Here is a 24,820-nt window from a genome sequence, read left to right as displayed (position 1 = left end):
CCATTGTGCTTGTTTTTTGTCAGAAAAAAATGTAAACATATATCATATTAATTATATGCCACATGTTACAGTATTAGTGCATGCCTACAAGGCAAAGGAAACTATATAGACCAGTATGGCATACACACAGCATGTCGGGAGTTTTAACCCTTAGCATATTGTCCAATATATAATTTAATATTTGTAAACACAGATGACGGATTACTGGTGATTTTTTTCAATTTCAAAGTTACTAGAATCATTATTTGTTTATTCAATCTAGCTGAAACCATGTTTTCTTTTTGTATTTATGTTTATAGATTATGAATATAAGGAAGTATAATTGAAATTATGTAAACCTTTTTAAAATGTAAGTCCTTTAATAAGATTTTCTACATCAACCCCTGTTCTGTTTCCAGACCTCTTCCACAGAATACAATAAATTTTATTATCCCAACATACACCTACATACAATGCCAACTATTTATATTTTATATATTGCCTCTTATTTATTTGTAACATTCAGTTCCTCAACTTGTTCTGCAACCTTCACCTAAAGAAAATATTCATAAAACTAATTGTCATACTATTATAATCTTCTATCTATTCACCTGACAATCACTGCTACAATTTATTCAATTGCTTTAAATAGTCTTATTTACTGAATGTAATGCTTAACTTTAAAATTCTTTTTGCATGAAAATCAAATTAAAGCCTTTTGTAAATTTTCTCCCTTTGTACCTTTCTACTTATTTTTTAACAAAACATTATGTTCTTCTTAGAACCCATACATCTTATTCTCAATTACTTCCCAATTACCCTTATGTGCTGCTCTACATCTTCAGATTTCACACCCACTCATAATCTCTCTCTGATAATAATCATCCGTTAAACTTATGTTTTTTTCAATTTACTTCTTTGTTCATCCTCTATAGGTATTACCTGCTTGGTCTAACCTGCAATATTGCTTTCACCTGTTACATTTAACCCAATTTCATTTTGATTTACACATTTATTCCCCATTACCTCTGGTTTGTATTTTTGTCTCAACCATTCTCGTTTGTAATGTGCGATCATGTATTTATAGCCACAACACACCATTTGCTATCATGAAATACATCACATTTCGTGCACATACTTTGTTGGAATTTTGGTGCATTGTCATTCACATCTGACAAATGAATTGTTACTGTTGTTGTTGCTGATAGTCCACCCATTTGGCCAACCAAATCTTTAGCTTGAATTATAACATGGTACTGATCTTTAGCTTCCCGATCAATTTGGGATGCCACACGAATTATTCCTAAAAAAATGTAAAATAATAATTAAAAAAAAGTTAATGGTGTTCTATATTTGACATACCTAAAATATTAAAATAATTGGAGTTAAATACTGAAAAATAGCACATCAAATTAAATCAAAACATTGATCATAGTGATGAAATAATATTGATCACAATATTTAGACATAATGACATTACATCTAAAATGAAATTAAATTAAATAAAATTAATAACTTATTTAAATTAACAAAGCACAAATAAGTAGTAAATACATAAACAGTACTAATATATATATATGTAAATAATTTAAAATGGAACTTCAAAAAAAGCAAAATCTGTTTTCTTTCGTATGGCATGGAGAGTCCACAAATCATTCCAATCACTAGGGGGATATTCACTCCTGGCCAGCAGGAGGAGGCGAAGATCATCCCAGCAGAGCTGTTAAGTATCACTTCCCTTACCCATAACCCCCAGTCATTCTTTTTTCCTCTGTCAAGGGAGGATGTGCGAAGTTGGTGTCTGAAGATATTTTAATCCTTTTATGGATACTTTTCCCTGCAAGCAAGGATTTGGGGCTGTGCTGTGTCCATGTTAATCTCAATAGTTAGGGTAATGGTGTCTTGTTAGAAGTTAGAAGGCGGCAAAGTGGTCCTTGCTTTATTTCTAACAATTATGCTATCCCCATGTTAGAAAACCAGAGTTGGTTACTCTGTTTTTTCTTTTTCTACAGGTCACTGTGGCTATTCCCTGCCTGACTGCTGCTTTCACAGGTAAGTGCTTTCCCTTCTAGGTTAGAAGGTGCCAGCACTCTAGGAGTTAATTATACAAAAAATTCTGTGGAATTATGTACGGTAAGTAAGGGAATTTGTATGCTTAAACAGAGCATATTAGGGAGGGGACATGTAAAAGGCACTGCATTTAGGGATTTTGGCTGAGAGGAATTTTTATATAGTGAACTATATAGATGTCTGGGCTCTTTTAATATGGGGTGTTTTTTCCTCCTTTACATTTTTGTAGGTGTGTTTGGTATGTTTTTGTCGGAGTTCCGGCAGCTTCCTGCTGCGGTCATGTGACTTGTCTGTTCAGCCACTCCAATTGGGTCTTAGTTAGAGGTTTAGTGCCTCTCTATTGTAAGTGCTTTGTTTTCGCGCCATTTTCTTTCAAGCAAAGGATGGGTGACATAGTTATTTGTATTGAGGTCATGTGACCACGTTTGCTTGGTGTTTCCTTTATTTAGCTCCGGTGCAGACAGGAGTTTTGTGATAAACAGCTGTTAGTGGAAGTTTTGTGAGAAGCAAGTACTTTTAGATCATAACTCAGGAATGGGATAAACCAGGGATTCCTTTTTCCCCATCCTCTATTTTTAAGAAGATGTTTGCTGTTCCTGATTCTATTTGTGACTTGTGGCGCACAGTACCCAAGGTAGAAGGCGCTATTTCTACTCTTGCCAAAAGAACTACTGTTCCTATTGAAGATAGTTGTTCTCTCAAAGATCCCATGAATAAGAAGAGTGAGGCTTTTTTAAAAAGATGTATGTTTATCAGGGATTACAGTAGCAGCCTGTTGCTAGTTTTTCTACAATTGTGGGGGCAGCTTCTTATTGGTGTGATGATTTATCTAATCTCATTTTGGAAGAGACTACTGTAGAGGAGATCCAAGACAGAATCAAGGCTCTAAAGCAAGCCAATACCTTTATTTGTGATGCCAACATGCAAGTTCTTAGACTGGGAGCTAAGATTTCTGGTTTCACTGTTTTAGCTCTCAGAGCTCTGTGAATAAAGTCTTGGTCTGCAGATGTCACATCCAAGTCCAAGCTTTTATCTTTACCTTACAAGCATAAAACCGTGTTTGGTCCAGTTCTGGCTGAAATTATTTCAGATATTACAGGTGGAAAGGGTTCCTTTCTACCTCAGGATAAACAGAATAGTTCCAAGGGTCAGCAGAATTCAAAATGTTGTTCCTTTCATAACTTTAAGGGACAGAAGTCTTCCTCCTCCTCTTCCAAGTCAGATCACTCCAAGTCTTCTTGGAGGTCCAGTCAGCCTTCGAATAAAGGAAAGCAAGCCAAGAAGCCTTCTGTTAAGTCTAAATCAGTATGAAGGGTCTGCCCCCGATCCTGTATTGGCTCAGGTGGGGGGCAGGCTCTCTTTTTTGTCAGGCTTGGATACGCAATGTCCTAGATCCTTGGGTCATAGACATAGTCTCCCAAGGTTACAGAATAGGATTCAATTATTGTCCTCCCAGGGGCAGATTCCATCTGTAAAGGTTATCTTTGAATCAGATAAAGGCAGAGGCTTTCTTAAACTGTGTAAAAGATCTTCCCTCAGAGTGATTGTTCCTGTTCCTCTAGAGGAACAGGGGCTAGGATTCTATTCAAATCTATTTGTAGTGCCCTGGAAGGAGGGCACTTTCCAGTCTATATTGGACCTAAAGTGTCTGAATCAATTCCTCAGAGTTCCATCCTTCATTTTACAGTTTGTTGCCCTTCCTTTTGGTCTTGCTACAGCTCCCAGCATTTTTACAAAGGTTCTGGGGGCTCTTCTGGCAGTGGTCAGATCCCAGGGTATTGCTGTGGTACCTTATCTGGACAGCATCTTAGTTCAGGTGCCATCTTTACATCTAGCAAGATCTCATACAGACATATTGTTGTCTATTCTACGTTCCCACGGGTGGAAAGTAAATCTGGGGAAGAGTTCCCTTGTACAAGATACAAGGATATGTTTTTTAGCAACAATTATAGATTCTTTGTCTATGAAGATTTTTCTGACAGATGTCAGAAAATCAAAACATCATGCTTCATGCCTATCTCTCTGTCTACTGTTCGTCCATCAGTGGCTCAATGCATGGAGGTCATCAGTGTAATGGTAGCTTCCATGGACATCATTCCTTTTGCTCGGTTCCATCTGAGACCTCTGCAACTATGCATGCTCAGTCAATGGAATGGGGACCACTCAGATCTCTTGCAGAGGATAAATCTGGACTCCCCAACAAGAGTCTCTCTCTCTCTCTCTCTCTTGGTGGACTTCACAGGAACATCTGTCTCTGGGCACATGCTTCCTGAGGCCGTCCTGGGTGATCGTGACCACAGACAGCAGCCTGATGGGCTGGGGGGCAGTTTGGGATTCCTTAAAAGCTCAGGGTCTGTGGACTCCGGAGGAGTCATCTCTTTCAATAAACATTTTGGTATTGGAGCTCAATCTTAAATGTTATGATAACTTGGCCACAACTAGCTTTGGTCCGGTTTATCAGATTCCAGTCGGACAACATTACTTTGATGGCTTACATCAACCACCAAGGAGGGACTCAGCATTCCTTAGCAATGAAGTAGGTGACTCAAATTCTTCATTGGGCAGAAACTCATGATTGTCTTCTATCTGCCATGCCTAGTGATTGCTCGCATCAAGCAGGAGAGAGCTTCTGTGATTCTAATTGCTCCTGCATGGCCTTGCAGGATATGGTGACAATGTCATCTCTTCCACCTTGGATGTAACCTTTAAGGAAGGACCTTCTACTTCAGGGTCCCTTCCTTCATCCAAATCTGGTTTCTCTGAAGATGAATGCTTGGAGATTGAACGTCTAGTTTTGGCTAGATGTGGCTTTTCTGAGAAAGTTATAGATACTATGTTTCAGGCTCATAAACTGGTTACTCGCAAAATCTACCACAGGGTATGGTTCAAATACCTTCATTGGTGTGATTTAAAGGTTTTTTCTTGGAACAAGGTAAATGTTCCTTAAAATTTGGCTATTCTTCAGGAAGGTCTGGAGAAAGTTTTTTCAGTCAGTACTCTGAAGGGTCAGATTTCGTCACTGTCTTTTGCACAAATGTCTGGCAGTTCTACCAGATGTTCAGTCTTTTATTCAGGTTTTAGGCAGAATCAGGCATGTGTTTAAATATGTTGCTCCTCCTTGGAGCCTTAATCTTGTTTTTAGGGTTTTGCAGCAGGCTCAGTTTGAACCGATGCATTCTATTAATATCAAGTTATTATCTTGGAAGGTTTTATTCCTTATTGCTATTTCTTCTGCTTACAAAGTTTCTGAACTTTTGGCTTTGCATTGTGATTCCCCGTACCTTATTTTTCATGCTGATAAGGCGGTCTTCCATACTAAGCTAGGGTTTCCCCCTAAGGTAGTGTTGGATCACAAATTGCTGTTCCGTCTTTTTGTCCTAACCCTTCTTCACAGAAGGAATGTCTTTTGCATAACTTAGATGGTGTTACCTTCAAGCAACTATTTATTTTCGGCAGTCTTCTGCCCTGTTCATTGTTTTCTCTGGTAAGCGCAGTGGTCAGAAGGCCACTTCTACCACTCCTTCTCTCTGGTTGAGAAGTGTCATCTGGTTAGCTTATGAGACAGCTGGACAACAGCCTCCTGAGAGAATTATGGCTCATTCTACTAGAGCTGTTTCTTCTTCTTGGGCTTTCAAGAATGAAGCTTCGGTGGAGCAAATTTGCAAGGCAGTCACTTGGTCTTCTATTCATACTTTTTCCAAATTTAAAAAATTGGATACTTTTTTCTCAGCTGAGGCTTCTTTTGGGAGGAAAGTTCTTAAAGCAGTGGTGCCTTCAGTTTAGGTTTGTTTGTCTTGTTCTCCCTCCCTTTCATTATGTGTCCTCTAGCTTGGGTATTGGTTCTCACTAGTAATTGGAATGATTCGTAGACTCAACATGCCATAGGAAAGAACTCAAAATGTATGCTTACCTGATATATGTATTTCTTTCCAGGCATGGAGAGTCCACGACCCACCCTTATTTATATCAGTCTGCAGTTTTTTTGTTAAAACCTCAGGCACCTTTATACCTTTGTGTTATCTTCTTTTTCCCTTTCCCTTCGGTCGAATGACTGGGGGTTATGGGTAAGGGAAGTGATACTTAACAGCTCTGCTGGGGTGCTCTTTGCCTCCTCCTGCTGGCCAAGAGTGAATATCCCACTAGTAATTGGAATGATTTGTGGACTCTCCATGCCTGTAAAGAAATACATTTATCAGGTAAGCATACATTTTGTTTTTTAATTATTTATTGTAGCAAAATTAGTTCTGGACAAGAAAGTGAAGATCAAATTAATAACATTAACTTATTTATAATTTCTATTTTTTCCAGCATTATGACTGCATAGCTATGTAGTTATAGTTTACTTGTGTTCCTTTGTTCTGTTGGTCATTGGTAATTGCCATTTAAATTACTTTAAGGGAGATATACAGAGGGGTAGATTTAAATTATCTACAGAGATATTAATCTCTTATTATCTCATTTTAGATAAAGATGTTGTGTTTCTATATTTGTTAGCTGTAAAAAAAAACATTGACACCCATAAGCAGAATAGTTTTTGGCTTAAAATAACCATGGGTAAAATTATAAGTATAATATGAAAAAATATAACAATAGCACCTTTTTATCTATCTGATCATCAAATTGATTAATGTTTAAATATAAAAGATAAAGAAGCATGTGCAGTATATTCTAAGGAATTATTCCATGATTGAGGAAGATTTTTCAAAGTGTTTTTTTCACAGACCTTCATAGAAGAAAAATATAATGGAAAAAAAATTAAAACTATATGGGTAATCAATTCAGTAATGATGAAAGACTGCCTGATATATTTAATTTTTTTTCCACCTAATTAATAATATGACATACACATTTTTAGAAAATGTACCATTAAGATCCATTTTAGTGTCATTATAAATAAACATAATGATGCCTTTGTTTAGGTTTGTACAGGTTTTATCATTTTAAAGTGTGATTTCACCAATATTTTCTTTTTTTTCACAAGGCCATGCAATAATTGTCTTTATTAAAAGGATATTAAATTCAGTTTCTATATATGAATACATTATATCAGCAATTAACTATAGAATGGCAAAAATACATATGTTTTAAAATCATTCAAGATTCACAAAGAAATGAAGAAGGAGCATGCTATGATTATGGCTTGCTGAAGCTGAAACGCGTAAGCATCTATCCTCAGCTGTTATGTGTGCTACCAAGTGTAGCTTATGGACTGTCTGTTCATCTTTTAATCTATGGATGCAATAAATGTTACGTTTTAAAGGACTATTTTGGAAGCTGCTTATTCTTCATTTCTTTGTGAATCTTCTATTTGCCAGTTTACAGGAGCAGTTCTAACCTTGCTACCAGTGTGCATTTTTGCCTACATTGTAGCCATAGCTACAGGTTAGTAGGCGTTGCTACTCAATCGTATACCTGTCTAGAAGGGGTGCCTCCCGGTGACTGATGCAGCTATACTACAGGGCTTGATCGGCAGACGACAGTGGAAGAAACTGGTGAATCATGATTGGCCATGAGCAGCGGACTCCCCAAGTGAGCACACAGGATCAGGCGGCACCGGGAGAGAAAACGAGCAGCAGAGGTGAGGTTTTCCACATCACATAAAGATACCCGGTAACTACTGGTGATTTGAGATCTGCTATGTATATGTAATCTCAACCTAATACAATAAGGTAAATCTGAGGATATCAAGTGTACCCTGAGGGGATAAGCATATACCACTCAATTTGAACATTTAAGTTTGATACCTTAACAGCTGTACCTCTACACTCTCCCTTTCGGCTAACTTCTGCTAATCACTCAAGGAGACCTGGTTTAAACTATTATAATAGAAGTGCGTTATTACATTAATAGCACTACATTTCCAATACAGGAGTATCATTTATTAGTGAACCTTCCCACTCCCTCTTTTGCTTTTTGTTTTAAAATCATTCAAAGCTGACAATTTATAAATGAATTACAAAACTGCATACAAACTCTGAGGTGCATGTTTATGATATTACACTTAGTTGTGTCCAGTGATGGGTAGCTATAATTTAGTTTGTCCACTGCACTAAATATTAACTTTCAGGTATGTAGCTGGTTTATCTCCTGTGAATATGGGATTAATGCACTTTTTATACAAAAGCAAGGTGTTTTAAAGTAAAGGCAAGCACAATAATTGATTAAAGGAACACTCAAGTCAAAATAAGCTTTTATGATTCAGAAAGATCACATAGTTTTAAGACACTTTTCAATTTACTTCCATTATTAAATTCTGCACAGTCTTTTTATATTCACACTTTCTGGGGAACAAGACCATATTGAGCATGTGCACAAGGTCACAGGGTATACGTATACTAGTCTGTGATTTGCTGATGTCTGTCACATGATACAGGGGTCTGAAAATGGGAGAAAAATAAATTTGTCTGAAAAAAATTGACTGCATATTTGAAATTTAGAGTAGGTGTTAAATCATTGTCTCTTTATTATGCACGTGTTAATTATGCAATTGTACTGCATTGAGTGGTCCTTTAATGCCATAACCCTCAGCATTTCCAGGAGGCTTCCCAGATAGGAATTGTGTTTGGCAAGCAGAGCTATGGCAAAATGGGCAGGGCCATGAATGTGCTGTGGGCAGGACAGGGCATGATGTGTGCAGGTAATGGTAAGGTTAAGTCCTAGAAACCAGTACAAATGCCCTGTTTTGAGAATTTGCAGGAGGGACAGTAGGCAGACCTCCCAACCTGTCCTACAAGATCTGAGAGGATTGCAAGGTCTTCATTACAAATGTTTTTAACTATAGATGATTAACCACTAAGGGCTAGGTTACAAGTGAGGCGCAAACTATTTTGCGCAAGCAATATCGTCTTTTTGCAAGCATTTTTAATTGCACTGATATTACAAGATGAGCAAGTTTTGTTCTACTTTTTTTCTCAATTGATTTCTATGGGGGAATACATGCACACCCACATGAATTCTTAGGTTAAGATTCTTGCACTATTCAGGTTACCGCTAGCTCAAACTATTTTTTTTAACTTGTATATAAATGCAGCATGACTAGCGTAAAAAGCTTAACTCTAGCTGAGTTTTTGAGATCACAAAAAAAAAATACCTAGACCTTATATTATAATCTCAAGGTATTTTATCCCGTATTTTTATCTAGTATTTCACAGAGTGTGCACAAAAACTGTAATACTGGAAATTTCAAAAGCCAAGTGCCACTCAATGCAGTAAAATAAAGGTTATCAAAAGGAATAGCTGTTGAATTAGTTAAACCAAAAATAATGGAAAAGTGTCTTGAAATTTATTTTATGATGGATTGGCATACAGTTGTCAAATTTTTCAATGCTTTAATTCTGTGGAATTAACACAGTGCTCTACTAGTTGAAAACCACCCTTGCCCAATAAATATGTTTATAATGATTTTCTAGTGGATTGGAATAGCCTGCAATTCAAAACATTATGTACAATTCTAACATATTTGTGAAATAAATAATTTTGATAACATTTTAGATTCTCTGAAAGGATAGTACAATAATTATATTTTAATAATAAAAAAAAATATTAGAAACAAACCCTGCAGGTTCCCTGTAATTGATCTTATGAATGTAGAAATATGTTGAGGTTGCAAAAAGGATTGATTAATGGAATAAACTTACATTAGAGGTAGTAAGGACAAACACTGTGAGGGGGCTAAAAGAATGTCTCGGATAAGCATAAGGATATTCTACAAACTAGATAAATTTACACTTTAAGGGGACATGAAACCCAAAATTTGTTTTCATGGTTTAGATACTGTAGATTATACAATTTTAAACCACTTTTCAATTTACTTCTATTATCTAATTTGCTGCATTCTTTTGGCATTCTTTGTTGAAGGAGTAGTAATTCACTACTGGGAGCTAGCTGAAAGGCAAATATGTGCAGCCACCAATCAGCAGTTTCTGAGCATACCTAGGTATATTTTTCAACAAAGGAAACAAAGAGAATGAAACAAATTAGATAATTCAAATAAATTGGAAAGTTGCATGCCCTGTCCCTTTAATGACATTTCTATATTTAACTAATTTACATAAGTAATTTAGTACCCATGGTTCTGCAATCTCAAAGCTCATAGAACTCACAGATACATTCCATACTAAGAGAAGACATTGAACTTTGAAGATGCTGCAAGCATCTCATGATGTAAAAGATTAGTCTGGAATGAAACATCTTTTAGGGACTGAGAGGTATAATATTTCAATATCTAGAACTGCTTAAAACAATCCAAGCTTTAAGTAACCACAAATCAAGATGACTGATATCTGATATTTTTGTATCAGTTTAGCAAGCTAGTCATGTATTTAGAAACAACCTTGCAAGCATACAAATGCTGAAACAGATCAGTGAGTTTAGCAGAGATAATTAAATATGCTGCAAGCTGTGAAAAAGCTCTAAATTCCCAAGAGACAACATTGTCCAACCAACTTGCTAACACAGTAAGAACCATTTTACCAAATAATATGATATAAAATAAAACTGCTGATTTTAAAATCCATATTCCAAAATATAATGCTATACATAAATGCATGACAGGAAATCTAAATTGAACAAAACTTACTCTACACACTGAGGGCTAGATTATGAGTGGAGCACTAACAGTTGTGCACAAGCGATATTGGGGTTTTCTCGCAGCTCTTTGCACACATCAGAAGTAGCGTTTAATATTGCAATTACAAGTTGTTTACTGCTCCTTTAAAATACTTTGTTTTATTGCAAGTGAGAAATAGCATATCAAAATATATAGCTCTTCCTTGCATAAAAAATAAAACCTTTGTTCAAATAGGGATGTGCGAATGTTTTACAATTTTAACACTTTTGTTTGTTCGTTTTGAATTTCGAATGTTTTCACAACATTCTAACATTCGTTATATGTAATAGTATTTCTAATGCTTTCTTTCAATCTAATATTCAATGTAATATTCATTTCAAATTTTTCTAATAATTCAATTTGAATTATGCAATATTTGAATTCGAAAATTCAAATCTATGTATTTGTATTTGTAATAGTATTTCTAATGCTCTCTTTAAATGTAATATTCTAATTGTGCAATATTCAAATTCGAAAAATTCAAATCTATCTATTTGGAATAGTATTTCTAATGTTCTTTTTAAATGTTTTATTCAAATTATGCAATATTCAAATTCGAAACATTCAAATTGATATATTTGTATCTATTATATATCAATTTACTAAATTCCCTACCACATGAACTATTGAACTTCTGAATAGTATTTGTTAAATCAAATGTTACATTCAAAATTTCAAATGTAAATATTCAATTTCATTATCAACATTCAAAAACTAAAGTAATATTCGACTACCAAATATTAATGGATTTTCATTCTTATCAACAATTGATTGTCCAAAATTAATGTCCAAATGACTATTTGTTGTACTAAACGAATAACACTTTCAGCACATTCGCCCATCCCTAGTTTTAAATAATGTTCTCTGTTATAACTGAAGTGGCGTCATATGAGTTATTACTTTCAATAGGTGCATGCTTCTGGCTGTTTAGCTGCAAAGTGGAAAATGGATACATGTGCCCGTCTTCCCATTGGAAATTTTCAGTTAGGAGCATGACCATATTGAAGAAGTAGCTTGGCAATACATCCTCTTACTATCTATTAATTACAAAAAAACAAGATTGCAAGGAAGGGCTTACATATGTTTAATGTGAGATGAAGACGCATGCATAATGTTTATGCTATCATTGTAGATAAGAAATTGGACTTGATGGGATGCAATAAATGTAAAACATCACTTCCATATTTCATGAACTTATTTTATCCATAGAGTAACACCTTAAAAACTGCATGGGGATAAGTATATTACATGTACTCAGAAGTTGCAATGACAAACACAGAAAGGGATTGATTGAATATCTGAGATACACATAAATAAGCCTCACTATTTAAAACACTTACAAATCTTTTACTTGATGTCAATGAACAGACTAAGTGGGCCATTTTAGGCACAGTGATGAATAGATTGTGGTAGCTGTTTGACATTAAAACAAGTGTTTATAAATTGAAAATAATTATTCAGGGTTTCGTTTATCTACTTTGTGACACCCCTACTTTAATTTTAATGTGGAATATCTTTACAATGAATGTGATTACAAATTCTGGGATCAATCACAAGCTATCTGCAATTTTCTCCTGAAATGACTTTTTTTTCTTTCTGCCAATTTCTTGTGTGATCACAATGCAAAATCAATTCATTTTTAACCTCTTGAGTGCTAGCGATGGCTCTGAGCCATTGCAGAGCTTCCCACTCTGGTACTAATGACGGCTCAGAGCCGTTGCTAGCACTCTCCCACCTTGAGGGAAATCTGGGGGTTCCCACCCGCTGGGGCTTCACGTTATGTGCGGTGACATCACGCACAATGACGTGATGACATCACCGTGCAACTTTATTTAAAATTCACGATTGTCAGACGATCTATGAATGTTATTAAATAATATATATTATTATTTAATATATAGATGGTTATATACATATACACCATCTAATTCATTTTATTTGTAAGACTCTAAAAGGTCACTGTGTGGGCAAAACCCCCTCCTCTATTTCATCAAAGGAATTACTTGCATAATTATTTCAGAGAGAAAGAACAAAGACTTAGACTGCTTTATATAAGATAAGACCAGTGAACCATTTTAAGGTAAATATTAGCATTTTGGAACCTTCAGATGTGTAATCAAATGTACTGCTTCTTACAAAGGAGGCCTGGATAAAGAGTTCCCCTGTCTAGAGGAGTGGACGGTCTGTCTGGAAGGATAACTAAATGAACAAACATTTTTTTTTTAACATTTTTTTATTTTTTCCAGATCCTAGCCCCTATTGTGTTTGAATCCACAAATTCTAGACAATGGAAGTTTGGCCATGCAAAAACACATGTTTACAGTGTAGCTATTTTGAATTCAATTATTTTTTTATATATAACTGGTATAATTTTGTTTCTTGTAGAACAATGTGTAAATGCTGGGTTTCATATGAATATGGGAGATTGGGGACCTAAGAAGCAGAGACAACAAACATTCATATTAGATAAATATTTGCTGAGATGGATAAATATTGCAAATAGATATATGAATGTTTAACATTTCTAACCATTATTTCTTTCATTTCAGGCGCCTAGTAAGTACACAGATAATCGGTACTTTAAATAATATCCTATGTGTCTTATAAACTTAAACAGAAACATTCAGATATGAAATATTAATCTGTATGGGATAATAATCCAATATAGATATAACTGTGTGAAAACCACATATATTTGCTGATCTCAAAGCATGTATGTGATGTTGAGCGGATGGCTGAAGAAGGGAATTGGATCCAGGATGGAGATATTATAATCCTTAAATTGTTTCATAAAAAAAATATGGTTTAAATGCATTTTGTACATTATAAGTGAAATACATTCACATGTTTTTTTAAAATGATCAGGAAAAATGATACTGTGACCCATGTGTATTTGAACATATAACTTAATAATAAAAAGAAATTATGGCATTTTAAACACACAATTTAAAGAAATGTTTTTTACTGTATAGAAATGATTAAAATGAATGTTAGGGCTTTATTGCTGTTTGTTTGTCATGCTGCCCCCGATGGCCAAAATCCAGTATAACAGCCAGAAGGCCTTTGGCTGTTAAAAATTAAATTCCCCAGGGCCAATCCATGCTCAGCTCCATAAGGGCAAATCACAAAGCATATCCGGAGGGCCTATCCAATTCACCAATGATGGTACAAAACAAAAAGGGGTGGGGTTATATCACATGATAAAATCCCAAGCATAGAAGAATGGTGGGCTAACTTTTGCAAAACTTTGGCTGGTGAACTTTTTGCTGAAACCCTGGACGGATAACTGCTGGAGTTATTATAAGCAAAATAGCTACTTTTTCTTTTCCACATGCAAAACACTCCTGTTGTATTCTGAGGTGAATTGAACATACAGTGGAAATTCTGGAAATTGGAATATTCCTTTGTCATTTTCGGTAAAGTATAAAAGGTTACTAAATATAGGTAATATTTAAAACAAAATATATGCATAGTCGCTGCAGTTAAATTACAACTGATAGATTTAAAGAGCATATTTATATTTTAGACTCATATTCATAGTCCTGGATAGTTTTAAGCTTGCCTTTTGTATGCTAAATACTTAAACAAACATCCATTGTTGCTGTAGGTAGCAGACTTAAAGGAATAAATTGTATTTTAACTTTGTATTTCATAGCCTGTGTATTTTAAAACAAATCCTTAGTGCTAAATAATTTATCTTCGCAAAAAAATGTAATATATATCTATATATATATATATATATATATATATATATATATATATATATATATATATATATATATATATCTTAGAATTGGTCTTAATTGTAAGTAACTAAGAATTTATTTCAGCTTAGATAAATGGGCATAGGAGTTGGTTGTTTGCACAAATAATATATACAATTTCTGATGTTTTAAATTGGAAATGTATAGGATAAATTGTTGCTAAATAGCTGATTGTATTGTCTGGGGATTAGTGGCTCAGATACTGGTCTCATTGTGGTATTTTAAATGCAACTCTGATTAGGGGAGACTATTGTGAATAAGGCAACTTTTATGATCTTTGCATAGCATATTTTAATAATTCAAACGTGTATAATTTTGATTCATATCTTGTCTCCTACAAATATATTTCAATGTGTTTATAAATATTAACTAATAAAAAGAATTTAAGAATTTACATTAATTTTATTGTCTTGGTATATGCATTTTATTGGGGGTTTATTTTAAAGAATAATTATTAAAAATATTGTATTATAACCAAGCCATATACTGACACGATGTTAAGTATATGAGCAGGGGGCATGCTGCTTAGAAGCCTGTATCTCAGGCATCTAAACAGCTACAGATCCCCAAGACCCATCATTGGAAAAGTAATCGCCTAAACTTTCCAACAATGTAAGTCTTGGGGATCTGGAAAAAATAAAAAAAAATGTTAAAAAAAAGAATTTCGAAAAAATAAATAAATTTAAAACAGCTTAGCACCCAGGTGGGAAAGTGTTTAGCACTCAAAGGGTTAAAATTGTGCAGTCAAGTATGCCATTTCAACAGAAAAGCTCATGAAAAGGCCTTTACATGTGTTAGGTACATCATACTGAAGATAAAGGAACACCTGCTTCCAAGGATTAAAACATTCCTTCATTTCTTTGTATAAAAGGCAAAGTTGACTCATGAGGGATCCCTCTCAGTATGCATTTTGCTATGTGGCCTATGAGTTGAGCACAAGACAGGGATAATATCTCTCTAAGTTGTGTTGTTGTCCTTTGGGGATCCAGCACAAAACAGAGGATTGGCTGGGGAGGAGTGATGTTATCAAAAATGGAAATGTAGAAGGGACACAGAACGAGTAGATATGATAACCAGTGCAGTTTTAGCTGATGGCACTTGTGGGATAGGGTGCACACAGGGACGATGAGGATACAACGAGCGGTGTTTGTGGACATATACCTTTGAACAGTTTCTTCTTTCACACTTGCACGTAAGTCGTGGTCATAATTTTTTACTGTACTTTTATAATACTAGCACAGAGTGTGTATTGCAAGCCAAAAGTAGTTGTATATACATGGGCAAGTGAGGCATTATTAAATGTTCATTACCTGCCAGATTATTGGACCATAGTTCATTTGAACACCATGAACATGCTATTTTGTCTATCAAGTTCCTGGGTATGAAGCTTTTGACATGAACCTCCACCGTAAATACCATTGAATGCTCCCATTCAGGAGGTTTATTAAGGGACATGCTTGTCTTTAACAACACGCTAAAGCTGATTTTTGTTCTCTTGACTTTTGATGATATTTTTTTTTCTGAAAGTGTTTTAGGTACCTGTTCTCGAAATAGAAACTGGGCAGTCACACAAAACAGACTGATATAATAGCATATTTACTCCTCTTAAGGTTATAGTAAATGTCTATTCAAGGGATCTCTTTGTTAATTGTGCAAGGAGAAATATTAATTTACATTTGTGACTTTTACCTATTAAAATGCAAATCCGCCTTCAACACTGATTAACCATATGAATGCTATATGTATCTTAGCATGATGGGTATAATTCAATAGTCACATCAGGACTCCCAACATCTACTAAATGCATGTTTTATTTTTTATTTTAAAACTTAATTCTAAGTCACACTCACACTGGCATCTTCAAAGCCAGGTTTTAAAATGGAATTGCCCGATCGTGAGTTCCACAGGAACCTATCACAATCTAATTCCATCGCTACCACGGCTAAACCATCTGAATGCACATTTTGTTTTAGATGGGCAGACTGGTAACAATTTTTCTATCGCTATACTGAGACTTTTAAACTATGAAAACTATGATTTTTTACAATATTTATTTATATTGTTTTCTAAAGGACAGTTTTCATTTTGGCTTTTTCTTAAAACAAGATGGCGTCAATGGGTTTCTATTGAAATAAATTATAATATCTGCTTATACTGCATTTTAAAAGAACAAAAAGAACCTGCTCACTTGCTACTGTGGACCTTCAAATAAGATTGCATCTTCAAGACTGTTTTTTTTTTTTTTTTTATAGGGAGCAGCCCTCCAAACATGGTTACAACAGTGTGTTTTAAAGTGCTTGTGTCTACATTATTGATCTCATGGTCACAAATGTGCATTCCAGTATACAACTTAATGATTTTTCTACAAAATTCGTCATTAAAGGGACATGAAACCCACATTTTTTCTTTCATGATTTAGAAAGAGAAATCAATTTTAAACATCTTTCTAATTTACTTCTATTATCTAATTTGTTTTATTATCTTGATATTCTTTGCTGAAAAGCATATCTAGATATGCTCAGTAGCAGCTGATTGGTTTCTGCACATAGAAGCCTCGTGTGATTGGCTCACCCATGTGCATTGATTTTTCTTCAACTAAGGATATCTAAAACATTAAGCAAAATAAATAATAGAAGTAAATTGTAATGTTGTTCTAATTTGTATTCTCTATCTGAATCATGAAGGAAAGATTTTGGGTTTAGTGGCCCTTTAAGTTTAGGTGGATTTTTGTAGGTAAATTATTTGTTAAACTTGTCAAGGACTTGACCCCATAATAAAATGCAATGCCTGGCTTTGCAGTGTTTGGGTACAGATACTATATTTAACAACACTTTTGTTTCCAAGGCAAGCACATGCATGCTTAATGATTCAAATGCAACATTGTGAATATAATATTTAACTGTGTTGTTATTTATATATGAAGTTAATCAAAACACATTTTAAGATGTGTAATATTTCATGTCACTTGTCATATCAAGTAAAAGCAATGCTCTTCAAACTACTTTGCTTTGCTCTTTTTTATTTCTTTATGGATTCTAATTAACTTGACATCAAATTTTGCAGTTCTTAATTGCAAAATAGCTTTACAGTTAATTTATTATAATAATGTTCCAAGCCCTGTTATCTGCTCTCAGATTATTCCACACTATACAATGAGTGCAGAAATGACATATAAATAGAAGATGGCATTAGATGATTTCTTAATCAATGAATTATGGCTGCACAGTTGCGCAATCACACATAATTAAGGTTTCATTGTCTGTTAAATTAAATTTTAATTATTAACTATTAAATATCTGCACATATTTTGCTGAAACTTAGCATTTTGCTTTACTACAATAAAATCTATATATTTAAGGGGAAAGCAGGATTTAAGGGCTTGGTGACCCTAATGTTGAATTAAACATTATATGAAATAGAAATATGGTTTTAGAATTCTAACACTTTACTTAACATTTATGCTCAAGTAGACAAGACAATACATATACTTCTGGTGGAGACTGTCATGTGTGGGCATATCACTTCCACTCCAAATTTTTATTTTATTTAGTTCTTCCACCAAAAAATTAAAAAACAAAACACACAGTTTAAAAGGGGGCCATAGGTAGGCTGACCATATTGCCGCTTTAAAAAGGGACACATATGAAAAATACATATGTCAGGGCTGTTTAAAGAAATGATTTTTATAAGAACCCTCACATATGTATTTTTCATATGTGTTCCTTCTTAAAGCGGCAATATGGTCAGCCTAGCCATAGGGCTAGTTAAATACACACAGTGAGTCTATATCTATATAAAGTATAGCAATTTATTATCCACTCTTGATTTCCGTATTATGATGAAACGTATTATATGAACCAGTATTATATATTGGTCTAGTAAATAACCTTGCCTGTACAAAACACAGGGCCGGTAATCTCTTTTAAATGCTTCCAAGTATTTTCAAATAAACCGGCATACAAAACACTGCTATCCTTGTTTAATGTAATCTAGTATTACGGCACTTCGACATACAAACAGACAGACTCGTGGTGTACACACTATCCCCACCCACCGACGTGTTTCGTCACTAACAAAGTCACGTTTGTATGCCAGTTTATTTGAAAATACTTGGAAGCATTTAAAAGAAATTACCGGTCCTGTGTTTGTACAGGCAAGGTTATTTACTAGACCAATATATAATACTGGCTTTGTGACCGCTTAATAATTAACTACCACTTGTACAAGGTGGTGGAGTTGAAAGCTGTAATATTGTATTAGAGTGAATGAATGAGTATTTGATACAAGATATGGAATGGCATAATAATATAGTTAAGTAAACAACTGATAGAAACTCTGAAAAGAGATATTATTTGAGAGTTGAACAACGATTAATCTCACTAGAGAAATTAGAAAAATCAAGTTATTAAGTAAATCTCAGTTAAGGACATACTGATAAATGTGGAAGTAAAGGAATATAAGCTGAACATTTAACATAGCCAATACTAGAACTAGTTATGGTTTGGAAATAGATTTACTGCACACTTCAGCAAATGAAGATATAGTGTTACTCACTGAACAAGCTAAGCTTTTATAGACCGTATAGACTTGTATCTCTACAACGTAACCAAAGGTGATTTTTGTTCACACTCTAACTTTAGTGACTATTTATGCTAATAATCACTCCATTTCACTCGATACACTGATATATAGCATTACTTAGAAGCACTCGTACATGACAACTACAGTATATATAATAAGAAGAGTATAGGTTCATCATAATACGGAAATCAAGAGTGGATAATAAATTATTATACTTTATATAGATATAGACTCACTGTGTGTATATAACTAGCCCGATGGCCCCTTTTTAAACTGTGGTTTTTTTTTTTTAATTTTTTGGTGGAAGAACTAAATGAAATAAAAAATTGTAGTGGAAGTGATATGCCCACACATGACAGTCTCCACCAGAAGGATATGTATTGTCTTGTCTACTTGAGCATAAATGTTAAATAAGGTGTTAGAATTTTAAAACCATATTTCTACAATAAAATCTACCTCAAAAAGTTCAAGAAATGTATCAAGGAAATGCATCTGGAGAGTTCCAGACAAAAATGAGTTATGGTAACTATAGATGCTAAAAATTATTTGCATCTGAATAAGATAAATAAGCATTATTTGTTTGTTTTTTACTTCCTGGTATTTACATTTTATAACTGTAAAAATTAAACTTAAAGGGACATTATAGATGATCTATTTATATAGCCCATAATGTTTTTTTTTATTTTTTGTTTTTTTTTAAATGGATAGTTTTGCTTATTTTTAAATAACATTGCTCTGATTTTCAGACTCAGATTGATTTTCAGACTAACCAAGCCCCAAAGTTTTAGAAGAATACTGATGTATACCTACTCCATCTTGCTTCTGTTCATGTAAAGGGTCTTTTCATATGCAAAGGAAGGGGGAGGGGGAGTGTCTGATATTTCCCACTTGTAGTGGGTGTTCCAGTAACCTTTTAAACAGAGCTTAACTGGAAGCTTCTAAGTACATTTTTAAACGGTTTTATGATGGATTTGTATATCAGTATCTGTGCATATTATTGTTTATAGTAGTGTCTATTACATACCGTTATATGAAAATTGGTGTATACTGTCCCTTGAAGGTTTAATCAAATCCACATGCTTGTTTTAAATTAAATAATCTGATGGCACTAGTATTAGAATACAATTTTATTTGCAAACACTTTGCACCTATGTTTAAAATGGATGCAAAAATAATATGTCTGTATGACATACTGCTATGGGCTAAAATATCATTATAATTGAAATATGAAACATAGTGTTGTTGTTTTATTTAGTATTTTCAGTATAGTTATTCTTAAGTTTGCTTAGTGTTTTGTAAGAGCAAACTGTGTCTCAGTATCTAATGTATGGCCCTTAATTTAATAATCATATTGTTTTACAGGGGATAAAAGATTTTTCCTTGTACATTTCACTGTGAAAAATGTAGAAAGAAGAAATGGATATACCAGAGCACTCAAGTGGAACTATTAAGAATAATTCTCTATGAGAGTGGATGTGCAGGACTGGGGTATTATAAATAAAACATAACTTTTAATAATTATAAAATAAAAAAATGTGTGATAGTGACAAACATTCACTCAATGTAGTGTATATAAAACCAATTAAAAAAGATGATGAATGCTGAAGTGCCAAGTATTGGCCATACAGAGTATGTCTAGTGGGTAGTTCAAGATCAAAAAGCACTTTAGAGTGCTTGCAATAGCACAAATACTAATCAAAAAAGGAAGGTAAACTTCCACAAAATTATCTGCTAAGTGCAATGCTCAACCGCTGTTAGCATATATTAGAGTCACTCACTCTGTATCATAGTACAGAATTAAGTTAAGCTATCATATCTGTCAATGTACAGGTCTGAGAGATGAGCCAATATAAAAGCTCAAATCTCAGAGGAGGGGTGTTGTAGCGGTGACTAGAAAGCTAACATACATATGTTGTTATTAGAAAATTCTACCCACAAGTGAGGAGTGTGAAGTGGGTAAGTCTGGCAAGGAAGTACCACAATATGCTCGCGGATTGCACGGGAAACTAATCTAAAAAAGTGGATTGACCTCACACATGAATTATCTAGCTAGTGCAATACTGGAGCGGTACTATAACTTGTCAGAATCCCATACTATATTTAACACATAAGTATTGGGTAATTGTAACCGTAATAAAGTCTAATGTAAGAGCCAAATGAAAGGCTTGTTAACTTAGAAAAGGTACTTCATAATAAGCGTCCATTAAACCAATGTGTAAAGTTCAGGCAATTTAGCACACACACACAAAAAGACTATCAGCATTTATCTGGAGCGCCTGATGCGCATTTCGCCACGTCCGTGGCTTTTTCAAAGGCTAACCCATCCTGCCTCATCTCGAGCAGTTAAATATCGCTCAGAGCCAATCACGGGTGAGTATTCGTACACACCCTCTTACGGCCGGCCAATCACTAGTCATCTACCATATTGGGTAGATGTTTGTCACATGACTTGTCTTAGTAGTACAGGTAGGCGTGACTCATCACGCAGATATCGTCATTCTGTAAATCGATGTTATGAGATATTATTTGCTCTGCGAGATATAAATAATAAAGACATTTTCTATCTCCATTAGTTTGTATACATTTATTACCATGTTGCCATGGCAATCGGCTAGTATGTCTTTACTGCAAGTATCGTCACCATTATTAATAATGATGTTTAATGTTATTTAAACCTGTAAAGTATCCTGTTATGATTTAATTACATATGTCTCTTTATATATGTCCATCTAACTTGTATCAACAAATTCGGCAACTAAAGATAATACCTGCAAATAGATCAGACAGCTATTGATGGTATTAAGTTGTGTCTTTATTGTTGTTGGGACTTAACGATAAAGGTAATGCGGCTAGGATAATAGCCTAGGGTAGTGCATCTCCTATTAGGACTATTGCCAAGTACAAAATAGTCATATATGGATAAGCTATCTAAACAATACTATATATACATACAAATACATATCTAGCATAGGTGCTATACCCTTTAATACTCACATCCATTAGGTTTGGTAAAGTATTGTTATATATTCATATACTGATAGGAGATTTCAAAGTTCGTGTTTAGTATAGGAAAACCACCCCTGTCTTATCAATATTTGTGGTGTTGATGTTATTTGTGTCCCAAAGTTACTCGTATTCGATCACAATACTACGCATACCCATGGGTTTGTGGCTACTATATAGTTAGTATAAAAAGTATATAATTAATCAAGCATTAGTGCTCCCTAATTCAATAGCGTACCAAAATCTCCTAGGGTAAACAATGTACAAAAATAATTATTAATTCCTCTCTAATAATTTTGAGTGAAGGTATAAATAGGGCCAGGAATTCAGTTAGAGCCACTATATTAAAGGTGTTAGAATATATTAGATCTTAATTTATTCCTTATCCTGAGTATGTATGATGAAAACATGGTTGCTACCATATCCTAGTCATATCATTTGTTCTTATTTTAATCAATTTATACACTTAGATATGATAGAGTCGTGGATAATCTAAGGAACAAAAATATAGGGGTTAAGACATCCAAAATAGTATTAATACATTATTTCACTCACTAGCTCTGGTTTTTGAGCATAGTACTGCTCTGGACATATTATTTTGGGTTATAATTTACAAGAAGGAGTTGTAACCATCTTGTTCATTAATACCTAGTGGCGCTAGAGTGTCCAACCAAAATATCCAGCGGCACTCCGCTTGTAGTAGCATAGTCTCCACATTTCCTGCTCTGATCCCAGGTTTTATTACTTGTAGTACTGATACTTTCAGTTCAGGTTTTGTACTATGATTTTTTAAGTAATGTTTCGCCACTGGGGTTAGGTTCTTGCCTTTCTCTTGATCTTTTAGGCAATTCTTTATACTGCTGATGTGTTCACCCAGTCGCGTACGTAGCTCCCTAGTGGTTATTCCGATATATCTTTTGCCACATTTGCATAACAAGCAATACACCACATTTTTGGTTTTGCAATTAGCAAATCCAAGCATCCGTTTTATACTTCCTGTTCGTGTCTTATATTCTCTTTCATTAGAGATGTATTGACAAAAACTGCATGTGAAATTCTACTTTGTTTCTGTTTATACAGTATGTCAGTTTAAAGTTGATATTATTCTGATTAAGAATTGTAATAAATTCTTTAAACATCTCTTCACTTCCCGTCCAAGAAAGGATGTTTAAAGAATTTATTACAATTCTTAATCAGAATAATATCAACTTGAAACTGACATACTGTATAAACAGAAACAAAGTAGAATTTCTGGACATTAATATCTACAGAGATGAAAATAACTATATAAAAACAGATCTTTTCAGGAAGGAAACTGCAACCAATTCAATACTCCAATACGACAGTTGGAACTAAAAATGCAATCCCCACGGGAGAATTCCTCAGAATAAGGAGAAACTGTACGGATTTTAAAGTGTTTCATGAGAGAGCAAGAGAATTGAAAATACGACTTAAGAACAGAGGATACAGTCGCAAAATAATACGTAAAGCTTACCAGAAAGCGAAAAGGACATCAAGGGAATCACTTCTCATTCCTAAAAAGAAAGTACAAACTGCTGAAAAAGAAGTCAGATTTGTGACCACTTACAACAATAATCATGACAAAATCACAAACATTCTGAACAAACATAGTGGAATTCTCAAATCTGATAAGGATCTATCACCATATGTAGGTGAGAGAATAAAGACAAGCTGGAGAAGAGCTCCAACAATAGGTAATATGTTGGTCAAGAGCCACTTTACCAAAAGAAGAACGAATAAATACATATGCGGAACGTACGCATGTGGCACATGCAGTTTTTGTCAATACATCTCTAATGAAAGAGAATATAAGACACGAACAGGAAGTATAAAACGGATGCTTGGATTTGCTAATTGCAAAACCAAAAATGTGGTGTATTGCTTGTTATGCAAATGTGGCAAAAGATATATCGGAATAACCACTAGGGAGCTACGTACGCGACTGGGTGAACACATCAGCAGTATAAAGAATTGCCTAAAAAATCAAGAGAAAGGCAAGAACCTAACCCCGGTGGCGAAACATTACTTAAAAAATCATAGTACCAAACCTGAACTGAAAGTATCAGTACTACAAGTAATAAAACCTGGGATCAGAGCAGGAAATGTGGAGACTATGCTACTACAAGAGGAGTGCCGCTGGATATTTTGGTTGGACACTCTAGCGCCACTAGGTATTAATGAACAAGATGGTTACAACTCCTTCTTGTAAATTATAAACCAAAATAATATGTCCAGAGCAGTACTATGCTCAAAAACCAGAGCTAGTGAGTGAAATAATGTATTAATACTATTTTGGATGTCTGCACCCCTATATTTTGGTTCCTTAGATTATTCACGACTCTATCATATCTAAGTGTATAAATCGATTAAAATAAGAACAAATGAAATGACTAGGATATGGTAGCAACCATGTTTTCATCATACATACTCAGGATAAGGAATGAATTAAGATCTAATATATTCTAACACCTTTAATATAGTGGCTCTAACTGAATTCCTGGCCCTATTTATACCTTCACTCATAATTATTAGAGAGGAATTAATAATTATCTTTGTACATTGTTTACCCTAGGAGATTTTGGTACGCTATTGAATTAGGGAGCACTAATGCTTGATTAATTATATACTTTTTATACTAACTATATAGTAGCCACAAACCCATGGGTATGCATAGTATTGTGATCAAATACGAGTAACGTTGGGACACAAATAACATCAACACCACAAATATTGATAAGACAGGGGTGGTTTTCCTATACTAAACACGAACTTTGAAATCTACTATCAGTATATG

The 24,820-nt window shown here is 34.3% G+C and overlaps 1 protein-coding gene across 1 annotated transcript in view; it reads right to left on the bottom strand.

Annotated features, from left to right (window-relative positions):
• The window catches only part of LOC128660831 (cadherin-19-like), a 346,558-nt gene that overhangs the window by 172,726 nt on the left and 149,012 nt on the right, over positions 1 to 24,820 (bottom strand). The window contains exon 5 of the mRNA XM_053714877.1: positions 1,118 to 1,282. Within this exon, the coding sequence (XP_053570852.1) occupies positions 1,118 to 1,282 (165 nt within the window). The remainder of the gene's footprint in view (positions 1 to 1,117; positions 1,283 to 24,820) is intronic.

The sequence above is a fragment of the Bombina bombina genome, chromosome 5, assembly GCF_027579735.1.
Source record: "Bombina bombina isolate aBomBom1 chromosome 5, aBomBom1.pri, whole genome shotgun sequence".
NCBI lineage: Eukaryota > Metazoa > Chordata > Amphibia > Anura > Bombinatoridae > Bombina > Bombina bombina.
This window is presented reverse-complemented; position numbering and strand designations above follow the sequence as displayed.